This window comes from Ursus maritimus, unplaced genomic scaffold, assembly GCF_017311325.1.
Source record: "Ursus maritimus isolate PB19 unplaced genomic scaffold, ASM1731132v1 scaffold_22, whole genome shotgun sequence".
NCBI lineage: Eukaryota > Metazoa > Chordata > Mammalia > Carnivora > Ursidae > Ursus > Ursus maritimus.
In genome coordinates, this window is record NW_024424675.1 from 6,240,783 (window position 1) to 6,262,997 (window position 22,215).

Below are 22,215 nucleotides of genomic sequence, written 5' to 3' on the forward strand. Positions count from 1 at the left end.
ATTTCCTACAAATGCATCTCCTGCCTGCACATGAGAAACCAGAAACCCAGACTTGTGCAAAATCTCCCAAGTGTTGAGTGGTGGCAATGAATGAATTCCAATGTGTTTTAAACCCTGTGCAGACTGCAAAGGGGCACAAGGGAGCTTTCTGGAGTGATGGAAGTGTCTTTCATATTATTCGGGATATATACACTTGCTGAAACTCAAACTGTACACTTAAAAGTTATCTCAATATGGTTAATTTTATTTATTTTTTTTAAAGTTTGAGAGAGAGAGAGCGCGATAGCATCGTGGGGGGCACAGAGGGAGAGGGAGAAGCAGACTTCCTGCTGAGCAGGGAGCCTGATGTGGGGCTCTATCCCAGGACCCTGAAATCATGACCTGAGCTGAAGGCAGACACTCAAACAACTGAGCCACCCAGGTGCCCCTCAATATGATTAATTTTAAAAGAATAAAAGAAGGGGTGCCTGGGTGTCTCAGTTGTTAAGTGTCTGCCTCTCCCTCTTCCACTCCCCCTGCTTGTGTTCCCTCTCTCGTTGTCTCTCTCTCTCTCTCTGTCAAATAAATAAACCTTTCAAAAAAAAAAGAATAAAAGAAAAAGACCCCATGTGTGACCATCAAAATATATTCTTTTGAGATTCCGTACTATTCTATGATTAACCATGTGTAAAAAATAAACCTCGGAGCAAAAATGGAACTTATTCTGGTACCTAGTTGAGGTTCAATAAGTAAAAACTATCATAAAGTTTGGCAAAGAAAAATAACCTGAGAATGCATGTTGCACGGAGCATTTTTCTTTCTTGGCTTCAGAAGAGTTATCCATGAAGATGGGTTTCTCTTTTTGTTTAGGATACTGGAGAAAACAATTGGATCATATCTCTGCCCACCTCAGGTCTTATGCTCAGAACAACCCTGAATTCCGGGCCTTGATCGCAGAACCCAGAATGGGAAAGGTGGGTGAGCTCTGGATGGAATTTCCACTCCAGAGAGTCCCGTGGGATCAGGCTACAGGTCCCCTCCACTGACTTCACCTGAAATTGCACTTTGCTTGGCTCTTTTCCCTTTCCTGTCCTGCTTTCCACCCTGCCTTACGGTCCTCCCCTGCAAGTGCTGCCTTGACAAATCACTTGCACACCAGCCTTGTCTACGAGTGGGCTTCTGCACCTGACCTAAGATAGTAAATTGTGAACATTCCATGCTTTTAGATGCCACATGCTATGGAGACTCTGGTGCTCAGAGCTAAACAAAACCCAGAAGAGTTTAATCTCACCAAAGTGTGCACTTAAATCCAGTCTGTATTAGCAGCAATGGTAATCCCAAGAGCTGCCACTTCCCGATGCACTCACTGTGTGCGTTGTGTTCCTCAATCTCTAGTGCCCATAACAAACCTACAAGGTGGGAAGATTACCTTTGCAGCAGTGTTGCTGGTTTTTTTTAATGGCCACAAATTCATTGGTAGTCTTCAAAGAGTGGAGTCACTGTCTTCTCACCTCGAATGTGGGCGGGCTTGTGGCAGTTGGGCTCACAAAGTGTGGTGGCAGTGATACTATGGGACTCCCAAGCTGTGGTCCTATGAGGCCGTACTGCTTCCTCTCTTACTGGGCATGCTCCGCTCCAACACTCCTTGGATTCCAGCCACCCTGCCATGAGAAGCCCAAGCCCTGTAGAGTGACCACATGTAGATGCACCCCTCATTAGCCGTAGCCGAACCCAGTCCTCGAGTCATCCTGGCTCAGGAGCCAGGCAGACGAGTGCTAAGAGTCCAGGTCGTTCCAGGCTCCAAATGTGCAGCCACCTCTAGCCATTTGAGTTTTCCCGGCTGAAGTGTCAGAGGTGTGGAGCAAAGACAGTCTATCCCTGCTGTGCCTTGTTGGAAGCCATGAACTTTATAAAATGGTTGTTGTTTAGTCCACGAAGTTCGGGGAGGTGTTTTTTTTATTGTTGTTTGTTTTTAACACTGCAGTGGATAATCCGAACAAGCCTTATTTGACACCTAGGAAAAGTGGCTCAGAGAAGTTTGGTGACTTGCCCATGACTGCACTGATGGGTCTCAGGGGATTCAGGATTTGAAGCAGGTCTGTCAGACCCTGAGCCCCATGCTTTCTCTAGCATTACACCATCATTATAAAGAGCTCTGTGGGAAGACCTCTTCTTCTGTTTGTATGTCACTAGAAGGAACCTTTGAAAATCAGCCTGTTTGATCCTCTACCACCAAATAGGCCAACATTGAGGCTATTTCATTGTTAAGTATTGCTCCGTTTCCTTTGACAATCTATTTTGGTGATTTATTCGCTCTTTGGCCTAATCCAGGGTCTGTAAACTATGGTGTGTGGGGCAAATTCAGGCCTGCCACCCCATTTTGTAAATCAAGTTTTATTGGATCACGGCTATACTCATTCATTTACTTATTGTCCATAACTGCTTTTGTGCTACAACGGCAATGGCCAGATAGCCCACAAACCCTAAAATATTTACTATCTGATCCTTAAAGCATTTGCTGACCCATGTTTGATCAAAATTCCTCTGGCTACTTACAGAGAAAGCTGCTCAACTATGATACTTGGTCCTTTATTACTAAGGCCTGGCCCCTCAGGACACCCAGGTGATGACATCCAGCCAGGTGGCTTGATTAAATTTAAAGTGTGTCTCTTTAGAGAATATAAATTTGGGTCTTGCTTTCTTATCCAGTCTGACAGTCTCTGCTCTTTGATGGGAACATTAATTTTGTTCATTTACAGTTAATGGAATTGTAGGTATGGCTGGATTTGTGTCTGCTATTTTGCTACTTATACTCTATTTCACTTAGCTTTTGTTCCTTTGTTTCTCTTTTCTTGTCTTCTTTTCAGTTCATTAAATATTTGATTACATTTACAGTTTAACATCTCAGGATTTCTTGGCTGTTGCTTAGGACATTAAATCCCATGTGTGTGGTTGTGAATTCTCTCTAATGCTTTTTTAAAAGCTTATCTCCGCAACTGTCCATGAAGATGGCTATGAAGTTAGCATCCGGCTGAATTATATGCAAGTATCAAACAAGGTGAGTAAAACCTTTAGAAGCTGTTCATTTGAAAATCAACTGAACTAGTAAATTGTAGCTTACACTCTATTGAAGTGCTTATTTGTAATCCAAATGTTATAAAACTTGACTAAAAGCCAGTAATTTCATAGAAGTAGGTAAATAACTACACTAAACCTCAGAGAAGCCAGGTTTCAGGCACATAAAGATGTAGTAAGAACAGGAATTTTTGGGGGGCACCTGGGTGGCTCAGTTGTTGGGTGTCTGCCTTCGGCTCAGGGCTTGATCCCAGAGTCCTGGGATCGAACCCCACATCAGGCTCCTCAGCTGGGAGCCTGCTTCTTCCTCTCCCACTCCCCCTGCTTGTGTTCCATCTCTCGCTGGCTGTGTCTCTCTGTGTCAAATAAATAAATAAAATCTTTAAAAAAAAAGAAAAAAAACACAACCCCAGGAATTTTTATCTACCCTGACAGTCCTGTGCTTCTCAGGCTTATTTATACCGAAGTCTGAGTATAGGTGAAAGACTGACAAAAATGTTTGCCTGTATGTACTTTCACCTATTTGCCTATAAGAAATAAACCAAACATTGTGGCTCTGCCTCCCTCGATCTGCCCTCTTCTGTGGTGACTGGAACTTTGCTACAGTGCAAACATTAATTGATTCATACCAGCAGTTTCATTGGACAAGAAGTCAGAATATACAAAAGAATAACGAATGGATTGAGAAGAAGGGTAAAGAAGGCAAGAAAAAGCATGGGGACTAACATTTATCAGGCCCTGGCCATGTGCCCGGCAGGGGGCTGGTGGTGTCTTTCAAAATTAGGACAGACTCATGGGCTCTGCCTAACTAAGAGGCTGGGAAAATGCAGTCCACTGACACACACAGAAGTGTTTTGAAGTCAAGTAAAGCACTAAATGCCATGTTTTCAGTTGTGTGGCTACAGCACAGCTTGGGTCAGGGAGGTACTTGAGGAGAAGGGGAGTGAGGGACATGAGACAAGGCAGGGGAAGGGGCTGAGTGGTCGTACATAAAGTCTAGCTTCAGCCTGATCCATGAGGAGCTGTGAAGTATGGCTCAGACCACGAAGTTGCCCCAGGTGAGGTAAGAAAAGGAGGGACATAACCTCTAGATCAAGGCAGCAGCCATCTGTGGAGGCAGTTGGCCAGCTGTGAGGTTAATACCCAGCAGCTGGGAGGGATATGCTAATCAGTTGGGGGAACCGGGTGGGCGCCAAGAGCATCTACAACATGCTATCAGGTAGAAGTGGAGTAATTATCCCCTGGTTCGATATGTTCTAGTGTTCAGGCAGTAGCAGGTGGTTCCCTGTGGCAGGAAAGGCAGCCACGTGAAGGTGGGGCAGGATGCCACACTGTGGAATCCGTCCAGGTGGATACAGAATTCCAGGTCTGGACTGTACATCATCAGTCCTAATGCTATAGACCTCCATTTTACCTGTTTTACTTTCGCAACATCCTTTTGAGTTAGGCCATGATATTTCCACTTTACAGGTGAAGAAACTGAGGTACAGAGAAATTTAGCCACCTTCTTCCAAGGCCCCTAAGCTAATAAGTGATAGAGCCAGGATTCAAACTCTGTAGCCTGAGCTTCCCCATCTTGCCACCCTAATTCCAAGACATGGAGTGATTTGAAGCAGGGGAAGAACACCATTACTTAGAAATTGTAGGTGGGTGACTGGAGCAGCCACGTGGAAGGTGGGCTGGCAGGAACCAGTTGGGAATCCCTTACAGGGATCCTGGTGTATGAAGAGCGGGCTGTGGCTATAATGACAGAAAGGAGCGGCCAGGCTGAGGAGCCATTTAAGAGGCAGAACAGACAGAACATCACAGTGAGGGGATGTCCAGCTTCCGGCTTGACTATACGAGTAGAGTGGTCACTAATGAAGAGAGGAACAGGTTAGCAGGGAGAGCACCCCTTCTGTGGGGACACAGCAGCCTCATCAGTCACAGTGCCTGTTTTTTTCTGTTGCCCAGAACCTTTACCTCAGCAAGGCGGTGGATTTCAGCAACCACTTTCTGAGCAGTGTCACTGAGGGTGGTGATGGGCCATTTGGCAGCAGGTCCAGCTTGGGTGAGTTGTACCTTACGGTGATTTTCAAACAATTGACCAGCAACACCCTGACTTGGCAAGGACGGCAGGGAATTGCTTAAACTCTGCCAGCCCGACCACACATCTTCCTCTAATGTTCCGGCCATTTCATTCTTCTGGGCTATCAGGTTAGGGGTGAGGTTTTCGAAATTTTCACAGGGCTTGGAGAGATAAGTTGTGTGTGTGGGGGGTGTTCTTTTGGGCTTAAAAAACTGTATTCCCCTTTTCTTCCCCTCTTTCCCACTCATCCTCTGGTCCTGGACTGAGATGAGTGGCTCCAGGAGTTGTTCTTGCGAGGTTCAATAAAATGGACATTTCTATAAAAATTTTATTCTTCTGACCTCTTGAGGGACATGATAGTAGGATAGCTCTTTCTTTATATGTGGGGAGTGGCAGGGGGGCATCGTTTAAGTCCTTGACTCCCTCATTTCAGTGAGTGACTACAGCCAGAGCACCTCGGACACCACGGAAAAAATCAAGAGGACAAAGAATTTCAAGACCAAAAAATTTCAAGAAAAGGAGCAGCTCACAGTATGTGTACTCATTTGTCCTTCCAGCTGTCTTCTTAGGCCTGTCTGTTGAATGTTTTACTTTGAGATATTTTATTTTACTTTATTTTATTCCATGCCATGCCATGCCATGCCATTCTATTTATTTTTTAAAGTAGGTGCCATACCCATCATGGGACTTGAACTCACAACCCTGAAATCAAGAGCCACATGCTGTACTGACTGAGCCAGCCACGTGGCCCTACTCTGAGATTTTTTAAATGGAAGAATATTTTTTCATTTTCTGTTCCTTTTTTATAAGTGTATTTTTATTTTATGGACTCCTTTAAAATATGTCAAGATTATTAATTAGAATTATTTTAAAGTTCTTACTAGTTTCTGGAATCATCTCTGCTTCCTCTGGGCTCAGTTCTGTCTGTCCATCTTTCTCTGTCTTGTTTTTGGTTGGTCTCAAATATGTAATGATCCTTGGTTGCCAGGTCACGTTGACAAGTGAAGGGCTGGTTTGAGTAACGCCGGTGCCTGCCGTGGGTGTGGGGGCCTCGGGTCTCTGGGGGGGTGGGTGGACATGCTGTGGGACAGGCCTCCCTGGAGAAAGCCTTGGGGTCCCCTGAGTTTGCCTTTCCTCTGGAGGTGAGGATGGTGCGTGAAGGGCTCTAGTGTATTTCATTCCTGGATTGAGCTGTCTTTCCTTCCTCCCAGAGATCTGGGCTCTGCCCTTCTTGGGCCCAATACTCCCAATAGAAGACTTTGTTAGGCAAATCATGAACTCTCTGGAAAAGAGTTACCCCCAGGCTTTAAGCAGAGAACACAGGAAAGAGAGGAGGATACCACTCATTTCAGCCACTCACAACAAAGCCCTTTCATAGAATGCTTATGAATCCAGCCTGCACCCAACACCTGGCCTCCTTGTTGATTAACTCAACTTCTGCAGGGCTCCCTGGAGGGAACAGACTCCTATCTCTGGCATCTTCAGCCAGTTTTTCTTTGCTTTGTTTTCCCTCTCAGCCAAATTCCAGCTACTTCCAATCTTTGGAATTCCTCACAATTCCTGATCCACTGATGGCACCCTTCTAGAGTTTCCCACAGCTGTGAGGGTTATGTTTTTCAAAAATACAGACCGTGAACATTTTTAACTGGAGCTTTGGAGAAGGAGACAGTGGGTGCCCTCATTCAGCCCTATCACCTTACTTTCAGTCGGTCCTCTTTGGCTGCAGTAGGGAGGAGAGATGAGCTTAGCAACAAGCCCAAAGCCTGGGTCTCCCCCGAGATGGAAATGGGCACATGTGGGTTCTTCCCTCTACCTTCCATGAAGCCAAGCCATCAGGGCACCCTCAGGAATGTGTATACCAGCGTCCAGCTTGTATCATGATTTCTCCGAAGGGGGTGGCTTCTTGCTTCATCTTGTGTTTTCGTACCACGTGCTTTACGTCTCATAAACACCAATACATTTAGGAAGAAGACCTTAGAATTACATTAACCTGTATTGTGTATAATTCCTTGCACTCTTGGCCTTCTCTCCATTTAAAATATCGTCAATGAGTAGAAGAGAAATATAGAGTTCCATAAACTTTGTTTTGGAGACTCCACCCACTTATTCCATATGTGACCCGAATCCCCCCATTGCTATGTGCCTTTATTTTCTCATTTGTATTTAGGGGATAAGTATCAGACAAATAATAACAGCATTGCAGTGGTTCACTCATTCATTGGCTATTTGGAGCACACATATACCAGGCACAGTTCTCAGCAGTGAAAATAAATCATGAACAAAAGCTGTAAAGGTCTCAGACCTCATGAGGGTGACATTCTAGTACTTTCCAGTATAGGTTTCTGTAAGGAGTAGAATTCAGTAAGAACAAGGGTGCCTCCCAAGACTCCCTGGGGGTTCACTTATTAGAGTACCTTGTTCCAAGCTAATCACCCTAGAATAGGGGGCGGAAGAGACACAACCTGAACCCAGGATCATCTTCCACAAGGCTCACAGGCCTTGAGCCATGTCCTCATCCCAAAGGCTCCCCAGAGAGCCGGGAGAGGGTAGATACATTATTTCTACTTTGCAGATATATTATTTCTACTTTGGAGTCCCGGGACCACCCCAAGTGACTCTCAGATTCAGTGGTGGAGACATACTGAAAGTAATGTCTCCGGCCTTGTAGACAGCCTCTTCAGCTTTGTAGCAACCAGCACTGGCAATCCTTTGTATATAAAGAGAGAATGTATATAAAGGGGAATTTCCTCACATTTTGAAAATAGAGCATATAATAAATTCTTCAGATGTGTGCTGATAGGTGAGAGCTTTTTCCCCCCAAACAAGAGTCAACTTGGTCGGTTCACTCACACCTCAGGTGAGCACGTTTTCTGAACAGTCATACTTAGGCTGATTCTGAACACTTTACAAAGCATGCAGAGGAAATTTTAGGATTCACCTGGTTGCTTTTCCTAGGAATATTTATTTCCTTTGTAATAAGACTAGTGTGGGGTCTCTGGGGTGGTGAGGTTTCTCATTGCACCCCTGTCCTTAATAAATATAAAACGATGTCAGTGTGACATCCTTCCCTGAGACAAGGTTTCAGAGACCAGCAAGATTTACCTTAGCTAGGTTTATTTGTGCTGCTGGTGGCGAAGACCACACACACACATGCACACACACGCTCACACTCACCTGTCCCTGGGGCTCAGAACTTAACCTTGGAGAGGAAGTGTTTGCCTGGTGGGTTGGGTCGGGGCAAGGGGGATAGTGCTATTTCGCGGCGGTGGAAATGACCTTGTTGGGTAACCCTGCAGCCTGAAAACAGGCTCCTGCTGANGGAAGTCGGACCGACAGGGGAAGGGAGAGTCTCTGTGATTGAACAGCTGCTCGAAGAGGTAAGTCCAACTCAAAGAACAAGTCTCTGAGGATTTCAGCCTTGCCTTTCACCTGTCTCTTTCAGATGGAAGTCTTGTTCAGTATTGTGATAACCACAGTGCCATTGCATTTAAAACTGCCTGGAAGTGGACTAAATGGCCAGTCAAGAACTTTCCATAGGTTGTTCCTGGTTGCTAGTTTTATAACAAAGAAAAGAGAAAAGTCATATGAGCCCAAATAATGTGCATGAAGGTGGACAGAATCCCTGGTCTATGACCCCATGTAACCTTCATGTTTCCTAAAGAAGCGAGGCTCGGGGTGCCTGCCCCTCCTGATGGGGGGAGCAGAAGTTTTATCACCCAAGTGACCTGCAGCTCTGTTATTGGTTAGATCTTGGGTGTCCTGATTCTCTTCTCTTTTAATTTAAAGCAGTTTAGTTCCGGGGCATCTGAGTGGCTCAGTCGTTAAGCGTCTGCCTTCAGCTCAGGGCGTGATCCCAGAGTCCTGGGATCGAACCCCACATCAGGCTCCTCCACTGGGAGCCTGCTTCTTCCTCTCCCATTCCCCCTGCTTGTGTTCCCCCTCTTGCTGGCTGTTTCTCTCTCTCTCAGATAAATAAATAAAATCTTTAAAAATAAATAAATAAATAAACAAATAAATAAATAAATAAAGCAGTTTAGTTCTACCAGGCATGTCTATTATACTTCGTAGGATGGCAGCTGAGAGCAGGGTTTTGTGGCAAGTTTGTCCTTTTCCTTATGCTGCAGGGAGCAGATCCCAACTGCAGGGACAGTGAAGGGCAACCCGTGATAACCACAGCTGTTCTGAACAAGCACCACGAAGCGATTCCGGTTCTCGTGCAGAGAGGAGCTGACACGGAGCAGCACTGGGGCCCGTAAGTAAGACGCAGTCGAAGGAGAGTCCTGGCCCATGGGGTGGCCAGCTGCTGCCTCGGGGCCCTGCTCTAGCAGCGTCCCTGCACACGCACGCCCTGTTTGCTTGGAACCACTCGGGAACCATCTTAACCCATTTGGGCCTTAATAAGAGACGTAACTGCCACTCTTTTTCAAATCTGGGCGAAACAAAAACTTTTTGTAGCTTTTATAAATGATGATAAATTTTGTTAGCAAGCGAGTTTACACTGAGGTGGGGCCAGCAAATCCTTTGGCCTTAGGATGTTCAGCAACATTACTTTCATCGTGATCTGAACTGTTGAGATCGCTAGGAGAAGAGTGGGCCCAGCGTAGTCCCAATGGAAACGTACCCATGAAGTTACTGCACAAAGAAAACCTTATCCAGTTGACTCTGGATGTTGACACACTGGGGGTGACACTGCACATCTGAGTTCACTACGTGATCTGGTGCCTTGGTTTCCCCAGCCGGGCAGCAGGACAGACAGATACCAAGTCCTGTTGGATGCTTCTGTCCCTTCCCTAGTCTCGGGCCTGTCCTACCTCTTGACCTCTCCCAGCCTTGGGATTCTGTTGTTCTCTCAAATTGCTTTGGAGACGTGGGTGGACAGTTCCTTGAGAACGGGTACCACATGTTAACCGCTAATATCCTGCCAACCACGTTGCCAGACTGGGAGTTCTCTAGGGGTTCTGCAGCCATCTGACCCTGCTGCCCCCTGACCTACTACTGAGACCAGATCGAGGCCCGCCAGGGAATCATGCTGCTGAGTATGTCAAGCCAGCACACAGAGCCAAAGTTAGATAGCTTTGCTTCTGTTTTCCTTTGTCTCAACATTTCCTCTAGTGTTTTTATTCAAAATATATGCTGGTTAATTTTTCTATGTGCGCTTTTATGTTTCTGCCCAATAGGACAGCTAGACGCAACCCCTTTTTTTAGTTTTATTTTAGAGCAGAACGTTTGGCACATTTGCTGTACGTATTTGGGTGGCTGGAATTTACTTGCTCACCTTTTCCTAGGGTTCACATTCTTCATACTCTGTCAGCTTCTTCATTTATCCCACACTTGGGTTATCATTATTCATAAAAATAATGCCAACTTGTTTGGCATTAAGGTATACTTTATATTTGTACAATTCAGACAAGCTTTTCTTGGAGCACGGACATATAATGTGTGTGGTTGATACAAAAATCTCTTGAACAGATTTTGAATTGATGTTTATGTATGATGTGTCCTAGCCTTATGAGAAGTCCAGCTGAGAGGAAGAAACTACTCTGGACATGGAACAGATTACCTGTTTTTCCTTGGTGTTCCTCAGTTTCCATCCTGACTTCATTACCATTCTATAAATTGACTTTTACCCACACGTGATCTCTACTAAGTCTAACTATACGGTTGTACCGTCTGTTTGGTGTGTAATAGCCCGTTATCACTCCCACGGCATTAGCATGGTTCGCAGAATCTGGCTGTCGTGGAGGGGAGGGAAGAAAGCTAGACCAGAAGCCCTCCCTCAGAATAGAGGACAGAGATTTCTTCTTCCGCTTTAGTTTATGCCAATAGAAGAAAGCCAATTTTTCCACCGAGAGCCAGCTCTGCTAAGTCGGCTTTATATTTGTTAGTTTGAAGCGTTTAGACCTGGGTCAGCCTGGCCTCTACCCCCTGGCTGGACCTCTGTAGATCCAGGAACATGACCTCAAGGCTCCATCCACCCTACTGCTCTTCAGGCACAAGCCATCCAGAGATCTGGCTTTTCTATAAAAGAGGTTCAGTGAATTGTTCCTTAGCAAACAAGCATTAAAAAACTCTCCCCTCCCACCCCAGCTTGTTTGACTAGCAGAGAGAAGCAGCCTAGGATGGTTTTCTCCCCCTCAACTCCTGTCCAGTGGCTTGGCAGGTAGCAGAAAGCCCCTCCCTAGTGTTTCTGTTTCCAGTGTTTGTCTCTTTGCTCTCAGAATACACTCATATTCAACCCAAAGGGATGGCTAAGGCGAGGTACACTTCCTCCCCCAAAGCTCATTCCTCTTCCCGGCAGATTCCAGGAACACAGATTCAAGGTCTGTATAGGAGACGGGTGAGGAGAAATGCTGTTTGCTTTTGGACAATGGCTGCCCCCCTTCACTGGCAATTTCAAATGTTTTGTCTCTGAGTTCTACCCCAGTAGCCGGGACGGACGGGTGTAACCATCAGTCTGCTTCTTAGAGGTGCAACTGTGGAGATTTATTTTATTAGGTAATTCATGATTTACAAAGAGAGAATGTACCTTCATCCACCATGATACTTAGATTTGAATAAACCATTTGAGTAGCTTGTGTATTCATAGTAGAGTTTCTTTAAAACACAAACTCCTAGAACACCACGGTGTACCTGCTGTACAAGACACGTTCTAGAAGGTCTGGTGATATAACCCCAAGCGACTCAGAGGACCAGATTCACAGGTGTCACCCCTGCTGTGAAGCAGAAGAAGGTGTCCCTTCCAGCGTTCTTGCCATGTTGGAGTCACGTTGTTCGAGGAGTAGTGTACAAAGTCAGAGTCGGCAGTCACAATTCATTACTTCCCAAAACCGAACTGTGGTTACACAGAAAATCCAGCCATGGCGCCCCCTCCCCACCCAGTAACTAGAATGCGCGCTCTGCTCTCAGTTTAGAGGGAGTTACGAGCAAGATCATGCATCTACTCAGGAGATGTGGCAACCCTGCGAATACATGGAAGTTCCAATGGTAGATGCCTCGGAAAGACCCAAGGAACGTGACGGTAAAGTAACCAACAGTTGTGCTATCAGGGAGAAAGGAAAGACGGAAGATAAGGAAGGGTTGGTGTCATTGGTGTGACTTTGTCCGCGTGCCCACAGCATGCTGCATTACAGCTGCTTTAGCAGGATGGTTTTCTCCCCCTCAACAGGCTCCGAAATACAGCTCTTCATGAAGCAACTCTGCTTGGCCTGGCAGGAAGGGAGTGTGTCTCTGCTTTACTACGGTATGTTCCCGGCCTAGGGGGGAGACTTCTGAGGGGGAGACCCCTGCTGACCTGTGATGATGTCAGAAAGCCCTAGTTCCTGAACAGTTAACCCTGTGAGTGGGGGCCACCATCCCACCATGGGTCCCCAGCACTGGGGGCTCTTAAAAGTACAATGAAAATGTTGTACCCCCCCAAACATACTTGGTTGTAGGACTTCGATGCAATGGGAGCCAATGGGTAGGATTGGCAATCGAATGTGTTGAAATCACAGAGCCCCTCAAAAGGTCTCAAGGTAGAGCCACCCTTGAGAGTGGGGCATCATAGTGGCCTCTTGGGGACAGGTTTTGGAAGGTGGGGCCAGGGACTCCCAGACTGGCCTCTGTGTCAGAGAAGAGCCAGGCCCTCAGGTTCAGGTGTCTGAGTCCTTCTATTCATGCCCGTTCCCTTGGCAGATGCAACGCAAGCATCCAAAAGAAGAACGTGAATGGCCAGACACCATATGACCTGGCTCTGCAAACTGGGGATGATGTCATCACCTCGCTCTTTGCTGCTAAGCTCGGCCTGGATGACTCTTAGACCCAACGGCCTGCACAGGAACTAATTGCAAGAAACCATCCAGTTCTGGCTCTTCTTTGTTTCTTTCTGAGATGTGTATCTGTGGTTTGAGAATTGAGGTTGAGAGGTACTCATAAGACTTTTTTTTTAAATATAACACTGTAAGCCACCATGTGGACATTCCCCAGTATGCTGTGGATGGTGACAAACTTAACGTATGTTTTTTTAAGAGTTTGTTGCTGCTTATTTTAGATTTTTTTTTTAAATTTATGTTTCAGGGCATGCCTAGGTGGCGCAGTTGGTTAAGTGGCCAACTCTTGGTTTGGGCTCAGGTTGTGATCTCAGGTTCCTGAGATTGAGCCCCGCGTCGGGCTCCACGCTTAGCACAGAGTCAGCTCAAAAGATTCTCTCTCCCTCTCCTCTGCCCGTCACCCTGCGAGGTGTGAGCGTGTGCTCTCTGTCTCTCTCTATCAAATAAATAAATCTTTAAAAAATTTTTTAAATAAATTTATTTTTCAGTAGATAATAATTGCACATGGTTCAAAGCTCAAAAGTATGGAGTGTTATGTAGTAAAAACTCTGCCATTCCTGTCCCACAGCCACCCACATCCCTTCCTCAGAGGCACCAATGGTACCAGTGTCATCTGTGTCTTCCAGAAATAGTATAGGATTATATAAGCACATGTATATAATATATGCATCTGTACATAGAGGGTACACATAAAATGCAAATATAGGTAACAGATATATTCTTTGCCCTCTTTAAGACAAGTACTNCTTCCGATGTGTCGCATCTTGTTCTTTTCCTTAATATATCTCGTAGGTGGTTCCAAGTTAGTACATAAAGATTAAGTTTATTTTAAAAATGTTGTTTCTGATGTTGAGCTCGTCAATATTCCTATTGTTATGGTTTGTTCTTTGGTTGACAAACAAGCCTGAATCAGCCATCTGCAGGAATGTGTAATTTTGACTTATGTCTTTTTTCAGATTGTTATTTCAGTCCTCGGGTGATAATGCTGCAATCGTGGAGTCCCTAAATAGTTTGTTCAAGTGTGTTGATAGAATATTTATTAATTCAGAATGATTAATTCAGCACAATAAATTACAGACTTTGTTGAGTGACTGCTGTCATCGCTACCTGCACTGCCTTTGCCAAGTGGGTGACTGTCTGCAGGGAGACAGGTGCAGAGTTGCTGGAAGCGAAGCCCCCACGTGGGGTTGGGTGGCACTGGCCGGCCCCTGTCACACTTGGCCATGCGTGTTGGGGGGCTGCTACAAGGTAACCAGTGTCCTGAGAGACCCGCAGAGTGTGATCGGGTGGTTTGGTGTCGGGGGCGGTTTGCACTGTGTCAGCTCGGCCGGTACAATACGACCTCTCCCAGACTTCTCTGCCTTTATGGTTCGGTGCAGGCTTGGCCTCAGGAGTGACTGCACAAGGTTCCAGATTCCAAAGGTGGAAGTGAAGCTGCGGCCCTCACGCTAGGAAGGTGGGTGAGGGCCCCAGAGCTGCAGCTCACACCCTACAGGCTCTGGATTTGACACTCAGGAAGGAGGGTATGGAGTTCAAGACCATTTCGCCCAGAGCTCAGGGAACAGGGGAGGCCCCATGGACCCATGGGTTCCAGAAACTCTCCTCCTGGAGCTCTCAGGGGTAACTTTCATACCCTGAGTGCAGGAAGCACATCTCCACTGTTCGTGGGGTTTCCCATTTCGCGGGGGAGGGACCCTTGTACCTGCCCTTGTACCCAAGAGGCAAAGCATACAGCTGACATCTGCCGGGGCTCTTGCCTTCCGCACATGGCCAGCACAGATCACCTTTGGTTTCCATCACACCTCATTTACACAGTGAAGAGGTGGCTGAAGATGCAAGAACATGGGTACAGATCCAGGAACTCTCTGGTGAAATCCTATAGGGTTATGTAAAGCATTATATAAACATCAAGGTACATGTTTTCAGGAAAAGTAAAATTAAATGCATGTTTCAGGCAAGGTCGTTCTGATTTTAAAATTCATGTTATGTCTTGTCCTTCGTGAAGTTTTATTTTTCCTTTCCCCCGGACCCCGTATCAGGACTTGAAATGGGAGCAGAACCACATAGTGATAATGAGTAAGGGGTAATGAAAGGAGCTGGGCTGCACACAGTCGTGGGAGTGAGTGAGTGAGTGAGTGAGTGAGTGAGTGAGGCTGGTCGTGGACCAGGAGCTGCGGAAGCTCAGCAGGGCCGCGGTGGGGAAGGAAAGGTGGGTGCTGGGTGGAATGAGCAAGGACCAACTGGAAGCTGCCAGCCCAGTCTCCCTCCTCCCTCTGCATGGTCACAGGGGACCCGCGGGAGACGCCGCCCCCTTCAGCACGGAGCTTGTTCCAGGCACCCCAGGCTGGGCTCTCCAGAAGCAGACTGAGACAGCTGGGATGGGAGATAGAAGAGGACACGTTTTTATGGGGGATCAGTCCTTGCAGAAGGAAGAAGAGGGTGGTACGGCAGGAGATGTCAACCAGACGCAGCCCCCACAGAGCCACAGCCAGCCCTGGGGCAGGGTGCCAGAGAGGAGGATTGCCCATCATCCCGCGCTGCCCGGAAGCTGTCGCTCGGTCACCGGGCGACCACGGCCCCAGGACAGCTGTGACTTCAGGCCTGCAGCTCTCTGAGCCAGACCCTGAAGTTGCTGATGACTGGAGGCCGTGTGCTGCCCTGTCTGCTGCCCTCATTCCATATCCCCTGATGGGCATGCAGAGGATGCCCTCTGTGTGTATCACGGAAGGCACGGCCTGGGTCCCCAACCCTGGCTGCTGGAAGGAGGAGGTCTGGTGGGAGCTGCCCCCCCCCTCAGCCAGCCAGCCCCCGGATGCCAGGGAGGGCAGCAGTGACACTAACCTCAGAGCCCCCACCCTGCAGGCTCAGCTCAGGTCCAGTGGTCGATCGATGCTCAGGGTGCTGGGTGCTGCGGCCTGAGCCCCACATGGAGTGCCAGTTAGCTGAGCACTTGGTGGTTGGTGGCTCAGGCCACGGCGACCTCCCTGACTCTGGATTCACCGCAGACTCCTCCTGAGGCTCAGCAGCAACTCTTGGAAGAGCACCCTCCCTTCGTGGCTTCATTCCACATCCCCACAAGGTTCCTGTGGCTTGGAGTTCGCCATCACCCCTCCCCACCTACTGACCATCCAGGTGAATGAATCCCCACGTGTTTATTGGCCGATTGAGTACCTTATATTTTTCTTATCTATTTGGAGAAATGAATTATATCCTCTAGAATAAGATATTTTCTCAGGTCTAGAGCAGCAGTATCGAAAAGAAATCTAATGCTGGCCACGTATGTAAGTTTTCTAGGAGCCAAATTTAGTTCGCACTGATTCCTAACTGACTACGAATGCTGATGGGATGAAAACTGTATGTTAATGATTTTCAGCATCCATTAAATTTTTCCCCATGAGTGAGTTACAGTGATAGTGTCTGTTTTTAAATCAAGCCTTCATTGCTGGGATAAATAGAACACATTCTTACTGAATTCCACTCCCGGACTTTATTTGCTAACAATCTGGTTAGGGTTATTATGTCTTTTTATTAATTGAAATAAGCCTCTATTTATTTTTGCTATTTGTTTTGGAACCAGGGTAATGCTAGACTCACAATGTTATAACCTTCTGTTTTTTCCGTGTACCTTGGAGTGCTTTATAAAACACAGGAGCGAAATATTTCGTGCAGATTTGGGAGAAGGCTTTCAGTATAACTCAGCACCTCATGAGTTTTAGGCCTAACTCGTGGGCCTCTGTATCAGTCGGGGCTCAGACAGAAGCAGGACTAGCAGGAGATGCGTATCGAGAGACTCACTTCAAGGGACGGGTGTAGGGGGTTGTGGAGGCGTGAGGAAGGGCGGGCTGGCACTGCTCGGGCACGGCCGGTCGAATCTGCTGCCCACCAGCAGAAATGCCGCTTCTCCAGGGCGATCGCTCTCCTTCAGGGCTTTCAGTCCATTGAATCAGGTCAACCCAGACCTGCTAGGATGATCTCCCTTTCTTTAAGTCAGCTAGGATCTTTAATCACAATACAACATACCATCCCGGCAACACCTAGATTAGTGTGTGACCAACTGAGGACTGGAGCCCAGGCAAGATGACACGTAAGGAAGGACCATCACAGCCTCTGTTACAACGCCATTGATTATTGATTCTTTTCCCCATTCCCCCTTGAATAAAATCGGTAATACACGCACATGTACGTTTTGTGTCCTTTTTTGTATAAGGCTACACATTTTTTTTGGCTAGTTGCCAGGGTTTTGGGGCATATGATTTTCATCATCCTTCTTTTGTGTTTTTATACTCAGATTCGGTTGTTAACCTCCCATTTGGCCACCACTATTTCAATTTGTGTGAATGTGGAGCCACTCGTAGTAGCAAGAGCATCACCACCTGCAAATGCCAAAGTTGTGAGGGTCGAAGAGGGTTGAAGAGAACTTTCTGGCAAAGCTGAACCCCTTTCTCCCCACTCTGGCCCACCCAGTCCCCAAACATGTCCTTGGAGAAGGACCAGAGTGGCCTGACATTCATGTCTGCTTCACTATGAGACCCCTAACCCACCACCAGGACCCTTCCCAGGATAGGGGAGGGGAGGGTTGCTCTAAATGAGGTGGCCTGGAAGTAGACAGAGGTTGGCTCATTCAGGAATCACCTTGAGTTAAAAAAAAAAAAAAGTTTAGAGATATGAATCCAATGCTTATTACTTATTATAGTTTTTACGTAAATGGCAGTTTCCAGGCCCCTGATCTGGGGTCCCCACATTTGCAGCTGGGTAGTAATAAATGGTTCAATTTTTTGATTAATTACTTCCAATGCAGTTAGTTAGAACCTCAGAAATTCTACTTCTGATGCAAACTGTCAACACGAAAAATGTTATTCTTCTGTCCCCAAAACCCCTGCCCCACTTTATCCTGCATCTGCTCAGTAGAAACTTCCTTTCCCCCATCAGACAGAAGGGAAAGAGGCCATTCTTGGGAGGAGGTCCCAAATGCTTTCTGATTTTGCAGCAGAGAGGGGCATTCTCAAATATGTGTTATATTTATGTCAGCAATGAAGGCTTGGTTTAAAAACAGACACTATCAATGTAACTCACTCATGGGGAAAAATTTAATGGATGCTGAAAATCATTAATATACAGTTTTTCATCCCATTGTTTTCTGTAAAATGTCCACTATTTAGGCTTGACTCACATTCTCATCCCTGGCTGTTGTGGGTCCTTTTCTTATTTTTCCTTGTTCCTCCTGGAATTCCCTTTCCTACTTTCTCCAAGCATGGAAAAAGAAACCGGTGAAATCTGCTCCATTCTTTTCTCTTCTGACCATGTAGCTGTGAGGAACAGATTGCTGTTAGAGCGACATTCACGCCTTTTCCTTTGGCAAGTATATTCTGTTCCTCAGTTGTTTTCAAATTTGGGGCGGTATTAGAGATTTTTAGAACTTGACCTTTCACACCCTTCCCTTAGGCTGCTTTGTTAAGGGAGACGTTAGCCTCATGGTGTATGAGACACGTAACTTCTAGAGACGTCTATTTCTGAACACCCCTTCCTCTAAAATTTGAATAGTGTGGGGTTTTTGTGTGTGTGTGTTTTCACTTGTTTGCTCATAATTTTGTTGTGTTTAGAGAGGGCTTGCTCTGAGCTAGTTTAATACCACGATTTTAGCTCAACAGCCCTATTTGCTCAGAAATTCTAGGCTCTTCACCCCCTCCCTGCTCCAGCTGACATTTTGACATTTTCACCAGGGTGCCCACAGCTCACCCCAGACCCTCCACTTCTGAGACACTGCCCTTGCAGGAGAATTGCCGTCTGCTTTTTCTCTCTCTTGAGCCAGGGCCTGGCAAACAAGAGATGCTCGGTAAGTATTTAATTACATTAGGTTCTCATTGCTGCATAACTAATTCCTCCAAAACTTCGTTGCTAAAAATAATAAAACCTCACTAGCTGACCGTTTCTGTGGCTTAAGAATTCAGAAGCAGCTGAGCTGGGTGGTTCTGATTTGGGATCTTTCATGAGGTTGCTCTAAAGAAGAGGCCAGGGCCTCAGTCTTCCTAAAGCTTGGTTGGGGCTTCCAGATGGTTCGCTCACATGCTGCTGGTTATGTGAGGAGGCCTCCATTCTTCCTAGTGTGGGCCTCTCCATGGGCTGCTTGAGTGGGCTCACAACATGGTGGCCCACGTCCCCTCAAGTGAGCAATCTAAGAGAGACCAAGGCAGAAGACACTTGTCTTTTATCACCTACCATTGGAATTACCATCAGTTCTGCTGCTTCCTGTCGTGGTCAGCTGTATTCAGTGTGAGAGGCAACCACACAAAGACATGAATACCAGGAGGTAAGGACCATGAGGGGGCCATTTTGGAAAGTTGGCTGCTGCTGCGAGTAGGTAAATAGAATGAATTGATAAGAGTCAATTAGTAGATTGGCTAGAAAATAAACGTTTGCATTCCATGGTAGTTGTCAATAAGCTTCAGAAAACACTTCCCTGGGGCGCCTGGGTGGCACAGCGGTTGGGCGTCTGCCTTCGGCTCAGGGCGTGATCCCGGCATTCTGGGATCAAGCCCCACATCAGGCTCCTCCGCTATGAGCCTGCTTCTTTCTCTCCCACTCCCCCTGCTTGTGTTCCCTCTCTCGCTGGCTGTCTCTATCTCTGTCTAATAAATAAATAAAATCTTTTTAAAAAAAAAGAACACTTCCCTTTTTCATAGTTGGCTACCTGGAGCAGAAGGTTATGACGTAGATAAATATACAAATGTTTAAAAAGTATGTATCACTGAAGTATCAAGAGTTAGACATTGGGGCACCTGGGTGGCACAGTCTGTGAAGTGTCTAACTCTTGGTTTCAGCTCAGGTCGTCATCCCAGGGTCATGATCTCAGGGTCGTGAGATTGAGCCCCAGGTCCGGCTCCGTGCTCAGTGTGGAGTCTGCTTGAGATTCTCTGTCTTTCTCTGTCCCTCCAACTCATGCGCTCTCTCTCTTTCTCTAAAATAAATAAATAAATATTTAAAGAAAAAAAAGATATCAACACCTTATTAGCTATTTTTAAATAAGCATTTATACAACGAATATATCTGGCTCTGGCTCTCACATTAAAGAAATTTAGTTTAATTTATATGATTCACCTCTTCTCTGTCCACCTTTCCACAATCAGTGTTATCTTTAGATGGTAAATCTAAAGAAATCTAAAGAAAAAAAATCACAGATGCCCACTGAGCTCTCAGGTGCTCTCTCATCTGACTGCCTGCCCCCGACAATCCACTTCTCACCAAGACAAGCAACCCCAGGCTCTTCTTCCATCTGAGTCCCAAACCCATCTCCTAACTGCCCCTGTCTGTCCTGGGCACCCACTTTCATACTCCATATGTGGGGGGGGGAGTGAGTTAGGCAGAATCTGGGATCAGCCAAGACTCTATCGACATGCACAGAGAAATGTAGCTTCACACACGATTTCCTGTTTTCCTCACCTGTGCTCTCCCGGCACCCACCCCCAGCCACCATGCCCGACTTTGGAGAAGGGGCTCGTGATGGTTAATTGCATGGGTCCACCTGACTGGATCATGGAGTGCCCGGATATTTGGTTAAACGTTATCTTTGGGTGTGTCTGTGAGGGTGATTCTGGAAGAGACTGGCATTGGAGTTGGTGCATTGAGTGAAGCAGATGGTCCTCCCTGATGTGGTGGGCATTACCAATCTGCTGAGGGCTGGAGAGAACAAAAAGATGGAGGAAGGGAGACTTCACTGTCTGCCTGCCTATTGCGTTGGGACATCAGTCTTTTCCTACCCTTGGACTGGGACTTACACTGTTGGTGCTCCTGGTTCTCAGGACTTTGGACTCAAACCACAACTATGCCGCTGGCTTTCCTGGGCCTCCAGCTTGCAGATGACATGTCATGAGGATTCTCAGCCTTCGTATTAGCATGAGCCCATTTCTTACAATAAATCTCTCTCCCTCCCACCCTACGCTATTGGTTCTGTCTCTCTGGAGAACTCTAAGACTCTGCTTTAATTTATTGTTTGTTTTCCCTTGGATGTTCCAGGACTGTGCTCTTTCTTCTCTGTCAAACTGGAGTTACACAGTGCTGGAGGCCAGGTGTGGAAGGCAGAGTTCTAAGGTGACTCTCAGTGAATCCATTCTTATGTAGCCCCCTGCCAGGAGGGCCTGTGAAGATGAGGGGATACCCACTCCCATGATTAAATTATGTTGTATGGCAAAAGTGGGAAGACTCTGTGATCATCCTGGGTGGGCCTGACCTAATCAGGGGAACCCTTATAAAAGCATCTAGAGGGCAGAGATTTCAACCAGCAGAGATTCTCTTCTGTTGATCTCGAAGAAGCAAACTGCCATGTTGTGGGAGGACTGGTGTACAGCCTCTAGGAATTGAAGGCTTCAGTTCTACCACTGCCAGGAACTGGATTCTGCCAACAACCAGTGAACTTGGAAAAGAATCCGGAGCCTCAGATGAGGTCACAGCCCCAGGTGACATCTTGATTTCAGCCTGGTGGACCCTGAGTGGAGTTCTCAGCTAAGCTGTGCCAGACTCCTGACCCACGGGAATCTGGGATAATGAATGCGGGTTGTTGTAAGCAGCTACTTTTGTAGTAGTAGTAGGTTATACAGCAGTAGAGACTACACCGCACTCTTCAAAAGGCCTGTGCAATGTTTCCTGTCAATGAACTGTCAATGGGCTGAAAAGATAAGGATCGTGGGTCAGAACGGGGAACCCCTAAGTCACAAGCACCCAGTTTCACCTTGCTGACTTTGCANCAAAGCTTTCCTGCTGAAGGAAGCAGTGTGTTGAGCTCCTTCCTGAGACCTAAAGTCCCGGGGGGAGAGCAGATTCTGCCTGGAGCCAGTGGTTCTTATTGTCACTCTCAAGTGTCACGATGGGGAGGGGGCTGCAGGTGGCCTATATCCACTTGGCCCCCCTCCTGTCTATTGGGTCTGGGTTCCTTCTGCTTTCCACCAGGGAACAATTCCTGTTGCAAATACCCTCAAACAGTCATGGGCGTGCATCGCCTGCAGGAGTGAGACCAGAGGCTTGCGTCCAGGCTTCTGGCCCGACAGAAATCCCTGTCTGCTTTGGCTCCAGCTGGGAGCCACTTCCGCTGCTCAGCTTATCTCTCAGGCCCGAAGTCCTGTAACTTTCAGGGTTGTGCCGTTGGAGAGTTTCTGTGTTCTACAGCTTTCTCCTCTACGCATGGACCATCACTGTGCACTGTTTTCCCTCTTGGAATGAGTTAGTGCGCAAGTCAGGGAATTTCTCATTTCACTCCCTACCTCTTGTTCTCTTTCCTGGAGCCTTTGACTTGGG

General features: G+C 46.8%; 1 protein-coding gene across 1 annotated transcript in view; it reads left to right on the forward strand.

The window, feature by feature from the left end:
* Positions 1-13,193, forward strand: part of DZANK1 (double zinc ribbon and ankyrin repeat domains 1) — a 61,585-nt gene extending 48,392 nt beyond the window's left edge. Inside the window, exons 13-20 of the mRNA XM_040637947.1 lie at positions 850-953; positions 2,963-3,037; positions 5,008-5,104; positions 5,556-5,653; positions 8,419-8,499; positions 9,247-9,374; positions 12,288-12,362; positions 12,797-13,193. Coding sequence (XP_040493881.1) covers positions 850-953; positions 2,963-3,037; positions 5,008-5,104; positions 5,556-5,653; positions 8,419-8,499; positions 9,247-9,374; positions 12,288-12,362; positions 12,797-12,920 — 782 coding nt within the window. The 3' untranslated portion in view covers positions 12,921-13,193. The remainder of the gene's footprint in view (positions 1-849; positions 954-2,962; positions 3,038-5,007; positions 5,105-5,555; positions 5,654-8,418; positions 8,500-9,246; positions 9,375-12,287; positions 12,363-12,796) is intronic.
* Positions 13,194-22,215: the final 9,022 nt, after the last annotated feature.